The 10,632-nt window shown below is 30.7% G+C and overlaps 1 protein-coding gene and 1 non-coding gene across 2 annotated transcripts; one reads left to right on the top strand and one right to left on the bottom strand.

Moving 5' to 3' along the window:
• Window positions 1-509: 509 nt before the first annotated feature.
• LOC131175918 (uncharacterized) lies at window positions 510-3,728 on the bottom strand. Its single transcript, XM_058140615.1, has 3 exons — window positions 3,482-3,728; window positions 1,464-3,027; window positions 510-1,083 (listed from the first exon to the last, which is right to left on the bottom strand). Exons 1-3 carry the CDS (start codon window positions 3,726-3,728, stop codon window positions 510-512), a joined length of 2,385 nt encoding a protein of 794 aa, XP_057996598.1.
• A 172-nt stretch (window positions 3,729-3,900) lies between these two features.
• LOC131176267 (small nucleolar RNA R71) lies at window positions 3,901-4,007 on the top strand. The gene has a single exon (XR_009146390.1). It is a non-coding gene; the product is annotated as a small nucleolar RNA R71 (small nucleolar RNA).
• The last annotated feature ends 6,625 nt before the right edge of the window (window positions 4,008-10,632 follow it).

Below are 10,632 nucleotides of genomic sequence, written 5' to 3'. Positions count from 1 at the left end.
TGCGGCATTTCATTTTTCGTTGAAATATTCCCCACTCTTTGACATCTATCATATCTCAAAATAAATTCTCTCACAATTTTAAACATGTGTGGCTGATAAAATCCAGCTTGAAGTATTTTACCCACTATTTTATCCACACTAAAATGACCTCCATAGTCAGAAGAATGATAATGTTCTAAAATGTTTCCTATTTCCTCTTCAAGCACGCACCTTCTAACTAGGCCATCATTACATCTCTTGAATAATAATGGATCCTCCCATGTATAAAATTTCACATCATGCAAAAATTTCTTTTTCAGTTGATAGCTCAAATCTGGTGGAAGAACTCCACAAGACAGGTAATTGACAAAATCTGCAAACCATGGCAATGCAGCAACAATGACTAGCAATTGCTTAGTTGAGAAAAAGTCATCAATTGGCAATTCCTCTTCATTTCCATCCTTACTTTCATACTTAATTCTTGATAGATGGTTTGCCACAATATTTTTAGCTCCCTTTTTATCTTTAATTTATAAATCAAACTCCTGTAGCAATAGAACCCATCTTATCAGTCTTGGCTTTGTTTCTTTTTTATTCATCAAATATCTTATGGCTGCATGGTCTGTATAGACAATCACTTTCGATCCAACCAAATATGCTCTGAACTTTTCCACAGCAAATACCACAGCTAAAAATTCTTTCTCAGTGATGGCATAATTTACTTGAGCATCATCTAAAGTTTTGTTGGCATAATAAATTGCATAAGACCTCTTCTCTTTCTTCTGACCAAGTACAGCTCCCACAGTAAAGTCACTAGCATCACACATAATTTCAAATGGCAATGACCAATCCGGAGGTTGCATGATAGGGGCTATTGTTAGAGCTTCCTTCAACCTATTATAAGAATCAAAACAAGCGTGGTCAAAATTAAAAGGAACATCATGATTTAACAAATTAGTAAGAGGTTTAGCAATTTTTGAAAAATCCTTTATAAATCGCCGGTAGAACCCAGCATGCCCAAGAAAACTTCTAATTCCTTTCACTGAAGTTGGTAGAGGCATCTTCTCAATCACTTCTACTTTGGCCTTGTCCACTTCAATTCCTCTATGTGATACCAAATGTCTAAGCACAATGCCTTCTTACACCATAAAATGACATTTCTCCCAATTTAGCACAAAATCAGTTTCTTCACATCTTGTAAGCACTTTAGAGAGGTTAGATAGACAATTATCAAAAGAAAAACCATATACAGAAAAATCGTCCATGAAAACTTTCATAATTTCCTCAATAAAATCAGAGAAAATGGCCATCATACACCGCTGAAAAGTAGCTGTTGCATTACATAAGCCAAAGACATCCTTCTATATGCAAATATGCCATATGGACATGTGAATGTGCTTTTCTCTTGATCACTAGGATGTATTGGGATTTGGAAAAAACCAGAATACCCATCCAAATAACAAAAATATGAATATTTTGCTAACCTCTCTAACATTTGATCAATAAAAGGCAAGGGAAAATGGTCTTTCCTAGTAGCACTATTGAGCTTCCTGTAATCTATACACATCCTCCACCCTGTGACAATTCTAGTAGGTATCAATTCATTATTTTCATTTTTTACAACGGTCACACCTCCTTTCTTAGGAACCACATGAACTGGGCTTACCCAACTACTATCAGAAATATGATAAATGATCCCAGCTTCAAGCAGTTTCAAGACTTCTTTCTTCACCACCTCTTTCATATTAGGATTTAACCTTCTTTGATGTTCTACGGTAGGCTTAAAATTATCTTCTAAAAGAATCCTATGCATGCACAAGATAGGGTTTATACCTTTTATGTCATCAATGGTGTAACCAATGACTTTCCTATGTGCTCTTAACTCTCTCAGCAATTTTTCAACTTGTACATCACTCAAATTTGCATTAATAATGACAGGATAAGTTGAATTAGGTCCAAGAAAAGTATACCTTAATGTAGATGGAAGTGGTTTGAGGTCTACCTTTGGTGCGTCCTTCTCATCTAGTAAAGATGGTTGTGCAACTTCATATTTCAATTCTTCAACTTGCAAAACTTGATCTCCTACAACTTCTTGAGTAGCTTCCAAGATTTGAGCAAAAGCTTCAACTTTAGGATTTTCATCCTTTGTTGTTCTACTATGTACCAAACAATTCTCCAAAGGGTCCTCAGGATATTTTTCCTTAAATTCTGCTTCCACAATCTCATCAATAACATCCACCCTTAAACAAGGATCAACTCCATGATGTTTCTTTAAATTCTGATTCAAATTAAATTCCACCTCCTCTTCTCCAACTTTTAATGTCAATCTGTCGTTCTTTACATCAATTATAGGCCCTGCTGTGGGTAAAAATGGCCTTCCCAACATGATAGATATGTGAATATCCTCTTCCATTTCAAGAACCACAAAATCCACAGGAATAAAAAATTTTCCAACCTTCAATTGTACATTCTCCAAAATTCCCACTGGATATTTGATAGATTTATCAGCTAGTGGCAAAGAAATGGTGGTGGGCTTCAAATCTCCTACCTTTAGCTTTTCACAGATGGAGAGTGGCATCAAGCTTACACTAGCTCCAAGATCACACAATGTTTTTTCAATACTAGTATCCCCAATGTGACAAGGAATAGAGAAACTTCCTGGATCCTTCAATTTTAGTGGAAGTTTATTCTGTAAGAAAGCACTACACTCCTCTGTTAATGCCACAGTTTCATAATCTTCTAATCTCCTCTTGTTTGACAAAATTTCTTTTAGGAATTTAGTATATGAGGGCATTTGAGAAATTGCATCTGTAAATGGAATGTTGATGTATAACTTCTTCAAAACTTCCAAAAAATTTTCAAACTGCTTATCTAGCTTTGCTTTCTGAAACCTTTGAGGATATGGTAATGGTGGCTTATATGGTGTTGGAGGCACATACTTTTCCTCTTCCTCTTTTTCAATTTCCTTTTTCTTGTTTGCTTCCTCATTAACTTCATCATGATTCGAAGTGAATTCATTCTTGTCTTTATCTTCTTTCTTCTTTTCCTCTCCCACAATTTTCCCACTCCTTAGGATCACTGCCTTGCAATGTTCTCTAGGATTCTCTGGTTGACTTGGAAGTTTCTTTGTGCTTTGCTGGAGAGCTTGCTTGTTGAGTTATTTGGTTTTCCAACATCCTGTTATGAGTGGCAAGCTGATCTATTCTTGAAGTTAATTGTTGAATCATTTCTCCTTGTTTCTGTTGAGCAGTTAAGAAATTCTCCATCATAGACTTGAAAATTGAATCTTGGTCTGAAGACTGAATTGGTGGTTATGGAATAGGTGCATTTTGATTCCTTTGTGGTGTAAATCCAGGTGGTACTCTATTTTGCTGAAAATTCTGCTGTTGTTGCTGAAAATTAGGAGGTTGTTAACAATTCTATTGCTGTTCTTGTCGACCTCGCCAAGAAAAGTTAGGGTGGTTCCTCCATGCTAGATTATATGTAGCAGAAAAAGGATTACCAACTGATTTCTGATTGTAATTCCCAACAAAATCAACTTGCTCATTTCCAAACTCTTGCCCATAGGAAGGAAAACCATTGATACAATGTATATTTCCTGTACCAACATCTTCTGTATGACTAGATCCTCCAATTGATGAGTCAACCTTCATGCTTAACTTATCCATTTTTCTCGTCAAAGCATCAAATTTGGCATTGAACATACTCATGGCATCTAATTCATATACACCAACTAGTGGTTTCTTCATTTCATTTCTTTCACAGCTCCATTGATAATTGTTGTAAGCAATTTTATCCAATGCTGAATAAGCTTCATCTTCTGACTTTTCCATAAGATCACCTCCTGAAGATGCATCAATTATACTTCTAATTACTAGAGAAACACCATTGTAGAAAAGTTGAACTAGCATCCATCTAGGGATTCCATGATCTGGACATCTCCTTTGAAGATCCTTATATCTCTCTCAAGCTTCATAGAGACTCTCATCATCCCTTGGTCTAAAAGAAGTTAATTCATTTCTCAATTTTGTAGTCTTGCTAGGAGGAAAGTATTGAGTCAAGAAAGCTTGTGACAACTCATCCCAAGTAGTTATTGAACCCGGAGGTAATGAATGTAACCACTCCCTAGCACGATCCTTCAAAGAAAAAGGAAATAATCTCAGTTGGATGGCATCATCCAACACTCCATTTATCTTTAGCATGTCACTAATTTCAAGAAAATGTGCAAGGTGCACATGTGAACTCTCAGTAGGACCTCCGCCAAATTGTGATTGTTGAACCATTTGACAAAGTGAGGGCTTCAACTCAAAGTTGTTTGCTTCCACTTTAGGCCTTGTAATACTCGGTCTAAAATCTCCAAAATTAGGAAAAGCATGATCCTTAATTGATCGATTGTTGTTTGCCATAGTTTTTATCACTTGTTGCTCTTGATGTTGCTCTTGCTGTCTTTGAATTCTGAGTTCAGTTTTTCTTCTTTTAGATTCTGCTCTTAAAGCTTTAGCTGTCTTCTGAATCTCAGGATCAAAAATTAAATCAATTTCTGCACTCTTTGTTCTTTTCATATAAAAGATATGTACCTGAAAAATCAAAATAAGAAAATCTCAAAGTAAAATGATAAAAAAGAGAAATTAAAATAAAAAATAAAATGCCCAAATTAACCAAACAATCAATCGTCTAATATCAAACAAAACAAATCCCTGGCAACGGCGCCAAAAAGTTGGTTGCGTATTCCGCAAGTATACGAGTCTTTCAAGTAGTAAAGTAAAGATATCGTCCCACAGAGATTTATTGTTTAAGTACCAAACTATAAAAGTCACGATTATTTGAGCTATCGATAATTTGTGCCAAAAATAGAGTAAGAGATGCAGTAAATTAAATTGGAAAAATAAGGAAATTATAATGAATTAAGCAATTAAAATTCTAAATACTATACTAATTTACAAAAAATTGATTCCAGAGTTGAGGTTCATGAAGTAAATTTTATTGGGATTTGGATAGGCAAAGCCAAGATTAAGGGAAATATAAGTTTGAAGGAAGTTGATTCTGATTTCCTTTAATTTCTCTTTCAAGCAAACTAAAGAGTGTTTTAAATGAGACTAAACCCCATTCTCATGCGATGTTTAATTACCCAAAACCCTTTAAGCATTTTAATCAACTTGAAATTCCTCTTAACCTACTTGTTTATTTCTAACACTAGGTGATTAAGTTAATTATCTTAATTATCTATCATAGATTTTCACCTCTCGGTCCATCAATCTAAGATTAAAAATAAAACCCAAAGGGGTATCAACAATTGGTATGTAAATAAGCACATAAGATAAGAATCAAAACTTATATATACTAAAATCTGGTTAAAACTAGTCCAAATCCACAAATAAAACTTAAATCATTACACCCAACTCTGAAATCTTAAGTATCTACTCATTCATGCTTGTATTTACAAGTAGAAAATATGAAATAGAGCAAGAAAACATGAAAATAAGACTAAAAATAAAAGAACCCAGAAGAAGAAGATCCAAATCTCTGAAAATGTAAGCTGAAAAATGTCACTCTGTAGATGTTCTCCTCCAAAAATAGCGTGATTTCCTCTTTCCTCTCTCTTTTTGATTTTTCTCTCTCTTTCTCCTTATGGTAAAAATGAGAATATGATGCTTTTATATCCCCTCAAGGGTTGCCCTAAAAATAGTCTCTAAAGGGATAAGGACAAAAGATGTAAAAGGTGTGAAAAGAGAAAATTTTTCCATGTTAGCAAATCTGCCAGCACCATCCCACATGCCTCATGTTGATTGAAGTTGTTTTTTCACATGCCTCATGTTGATTCAGAGGAGGAGTCTTTAGATCTGCATGACCAGCTACACGGGGCATGTGGGAGTCCCTGAAAGTCTCGGCGTGTTTTTTCCAAAATCTCTATTTACACGACCCGTCACACGGGGCATGTGGAAGCTCATGAAACTTTCGGCGTGTTTTGTTCCAAAGTCTCTGTTTACACGACCCAGTGTGAATTTACATGCCTCATGTTGATTTATGTTGGGTAACTCTTATCTTCACATGACCTTCAACATGGGGCATGTGGAGGTCCTTGAAAGTCTCGGCTAGTCTTCTCCTTTAAGCAAATTTTCTTCACTTTTCACTCTACTTTAAGCTTCCAAATCACTTTGAATTTCTTCTATATGGACCTTTTTGCCTTTAAACCTTGTTAAAACCTATAAAAAACATTAAAATTCCGAAAATCAAATATAATGAAATTAAAATTAACAAATTAACTAAAATAAGCATTAAAAACATAAAATTACTAAACTAGAAAGGCAAAATAAATGCAAAATTATCCTAAAATATCTATATAAAATGGGTTTATCACTAATGGTTCCTCAGCACCTGTCATTGGAGAAGGGTCCTTGTCTCTCATGAATAATTTGAACTTAGACTTTGTACTAGTTGTCCCATTTTTGGATTATAATCTTTTGTCTGTTTCTCAAATCACCACTGTTTTATCTTGTGTTGTGATTTTTTTGGCCTGAATGTTGTGTGTTTAAGGACATCCAAACAAGGTGGACGATTGGTTATGGTACTAGACGAGGGAAGTTGTATTACATGGACTTGGGAATCACAAAGCTCAAATCAATTTCGTCAAGCATTATCGGTGGACAGTTCTGAGGATCAAACAAGGAAATTTGATATTTGGCTATGGCATCGACAGCTGGGACATGTGTTGGAATCTCACATTGAAATAATATGAAGTAAAAGGGTAATATATAAGTGGTTGGGTTACAATATTGACTTGGCTAGTCATTTTGATATGTAAAGCAATCTAATCACTTATATAAGCTCGAATTAAAATGAATTAAATTATAATTTTACCAGCACTCTCCCTGAATTTAACATGATATCAGAGCCCGGACTGGATTGTGAGTTTTAGCCACCCATAAGAGTGTATAATTGAGCCCGTATTGGGTTAAAAATAAAAATACAAACTAATTATCAAGTGACAACCATGTGGTTGTACTTGAGGGGGGAGTGTTGGAATTCCACTTTGAAATAATATGAAGTAAAAGGGCAATATACAAGTGGTTGATTGCAATATTGACTTGGCTAATCATTTTGATGTGTGAAGCAATCTAATCACTTATATAAACCCGAATTAAAATGAATTAAATTGTAATTTCACCAGCACTCTCTACAAATTTAATAGGTTCAACACAAGCTTATTTGTGGAAAGTTCCATCACCATTACCCCATCTTGAAAATTCATGGTGATTTGTTCGAGCACCATCGCCAATCTTAAAATCACGCACAGCAAGCGAGAGCTAGTGTCAATAGGCTCTATCTCAAACACATTTTGATGAACACCTTTCCCGAATGAGAGTGAGGACCTCAAGCCTCAAGGAAAAACATTCATTCACAGACTTACCATTTTGAGTAACCGAAGGCACCAAGCACTGGTAACGGATAGCGCCGATCAATACACATGAACCGCGAACATGTTCGACAAATGGGTTCACTGGAGTGAGATAGGAAATGAGATTGGAGGTGACGATAGAGGAATTCTGTTGGCAGAAACAGCCATTGCCAACGTGATTAGCAGAAGCCGGAGTAGGGCTTTGAAGGGAGTATCCTCGTTTCCTTTGTTTTGAACGGACAGAATCTATACAATATACAATGGCCAACAAACAACATACAAGGAGGATTGAAGAAATCAGCCTGCAGACAGTGGCGATCGAAACTTTAAATTATTTAACATAATAATAATATTAAATCATGCTTATTTAACATAATAATATTTTTATTTTCTTTTTTAATTAAAAAAACTAATAATCTTTCAAAGGAATAATATGAAATTTAAATTTAATAAATTATATAATATATATTTATATATTTAATATATTATTAAATTAAAATTTTAAATTAATTACGTGATACTTTCATATATGAGATTAATTTAATTATAATCAAAAGTAATGTATATAAATATATGTATATATATATATATTTTGATAAATTATAAAAAGTAAATTTTATATTTATGAGAATGAAAAAAATAATATTATTTTCAAATATCTAATCATTTTCAATTTTTTCCTAGTTGCTTAGAAATTTCAATTAGAGGTAGATCCCACAATTTGGAAAATTTTTGCTACGTTTAATGGTCTTCCTTCTCGACTGCCACACCCATATTTCTCTCCATTGACTTGGTCCTTTGCATTTTAATTTATTTTTTCCCTGATTTTCGAAGAATGCTGATACGATATCGTACTCAATTTTCCAACCTTCATATTTTTCTATGAGGTTTTATTAGGTGATTTAAAGAGCATTTGCTCCTTTTTTTTTATATATAAAACTCATATTTCATAATTTATGAAATAATTAAATTTTTGTAAGAGTATGATATGTTATAAATTAGTATACTGAAAATATTTTATAATTTTTTTAATATTTTAAATTTTTATGATTTGATAGATTACTCATTATTTTCTTTTTTAATAAATTATAATTTTGATATTTATTATCAAGATTTCTCACAATTCATAATGAATACGATGGTGTCTCATTATTTTTTAATAAATTATCAATCTTATTATTGATTATACATCTCATTTAATTATTTAATACCAAATAAATTAATATGTCTAAAAATTTAAATTAATTAATATGACATAAAAAATTGGCAATGAATATTTCTCGTTGATTTGTTGTTAATCATTTGTTAATATCTTTTAACAATAAGAGTTTATGCTAAAAACTAAATTTGTCGCAAAATGAATTTAATTTCTAATTAAGATTAATTAAATATTTTTATACTAAAATTGTCGCTAATTGTGATATGACATGTGAAGATTAGCGACCAATCTTTGCTGCTGATTTATTGCTAATTTGTAGCTGATATCTTTGAACAACAATAGTTTATGATATAAACCAAAATCTATGGCTTAATAAATTCATTTCGTAATCAAGATAAATTAAAAATTTTATATTATTTTAATAATAATTTTAATTACATTAAAAATTCTATTATAATTTCTAATTTTGAAATTTTATAATTTTAATAATGTAAATATTCTAAATTCATTAAAAATTATTTAGGCTATTATAATAAAATTAATAAAAAAAAAACCCTTTTTTCTGCTCAACCAATTTAATTATTTCAATGTTTATTTATAATACTAGAAATTTAATATTATTAAAAAATAAAAGATCATGTTAGTTTTTGTAATATTACTGAGTTACTGGATACAAATAAAACATCGAGAATGAAATCATATTACTATTAATGGAAGTTTTGTAAATAATAATTATTTTAATATATTAGAAATAAAAATTAAAACTATATAAAGTTTATGTGTATTATGAATTATAAATTTAATAATTTTATAAAATAACTATAAATGAAATAATTAAGAAATAAAAATAATTATACATGCTTCAAAAATTAGTCTAAAATATAAATTATAATTCTACAATTTATATCTATAATAATATATAATACATATATGAATGGAGCAAACTTTTGAAGTAATAAAAATATTGTTAATATATCATATTACTTATATAAAAAGAAAGGCCGCCATAATTTAATTTAAAAAAAAAAAGCCTTTCTCTATAAATTACGATATTTCAAAAAACTTGTACAAAACCTTATATCAATGATAATGGACGACAAAGTTCATCCATAATGAGATAGTATTTTGGATCATGAATATATTTAACCTAATAATATTTTTATTTTCTTTTTTAACCTAAAAACTAATAATCTTTCAAAAGAGTAATATGAATTTTAAATTCAATAAATTATTCCTTAACGTTATTGACCTATTCAAGCAAATTATACATTTCAAATTAAGAATAAATTTGAAATTTTATTTAATCATAATATGTATAAAAAAAAGAGTAAAAATTGTTTAAGATTATATAATGAGTCGCAAATTTGGCTAGATATTTTAATTCTCGCATTAATTTTTTTTTTCAAGAGATTTTTATGTGGATCCATTATATAAAATTTTAATTTTCTTTATACTCATATGTACTCATGTATATTTTTTAATAAATTATAAAAAAATATATTATTACTGAATTATCTAATAAAATTTCAAATTTTTTTCTAGTTGCTTAGAAATTTCAATAAGAGGGAGGTTCCCCAAGTTTGGAAAAGATTTGCTATGTTTCATTGTCCTCTTTCTATCACTCTCATATTTCTTTCCATTGATTTGGACCTTTTTGCCTGATGAATAATAAAGAAATGATGATGGGATGCCATAGTCAATTTTCCAACTTGGAAAATTACTTTCCTCAACTAGGTTGCGTGGTGGAGAGTATTAGTTCATATATATATATATATATATATATATATATATATATATATATATATATATATATGTAAAACTTTCTTCTTCTCAATCAATTCAAGTATTTCAATGTTTATTTATAATATAGAAATTTAATATTATTAAAAAAAAATCATGTTAAATTTTCTAATACTACAGAGTTAATATATACAAATAAAACATCGAGAAAATCAAAGTTTTGTAAATAATAATTATTTTATTATATTAAAAATAAAAAATATTTAAAATTATGTGTATTATAAATTATTAATTTAAGATTCTTACCAAAAAATTATAAATAAAATAATAAAAATAAAAATAACAATACATTCTTCAA

Source organism: Hevea brasiliensis, chromosome 18, assembly GCF_030052815.1.
Source record: "Hevea brasiliensis isolate MT/VB/25A 57/8 chromosome 18, ASM3005281v1, whole genome shotgun sequence".
In the NCBI taxonomy this organism is placed as follows: Eukaryota; Viridiplantae; Streptophyta; class Magnoliopsida; order Malpighiales; family Euphorbiaceae; genus Hevea; species Hevea brasiliensis.
The sequence above is the reverse complement of the archived record's forward strand: the minus strand, read 5'-3'. Positions and strand labels throughout refer to the sequence as shown.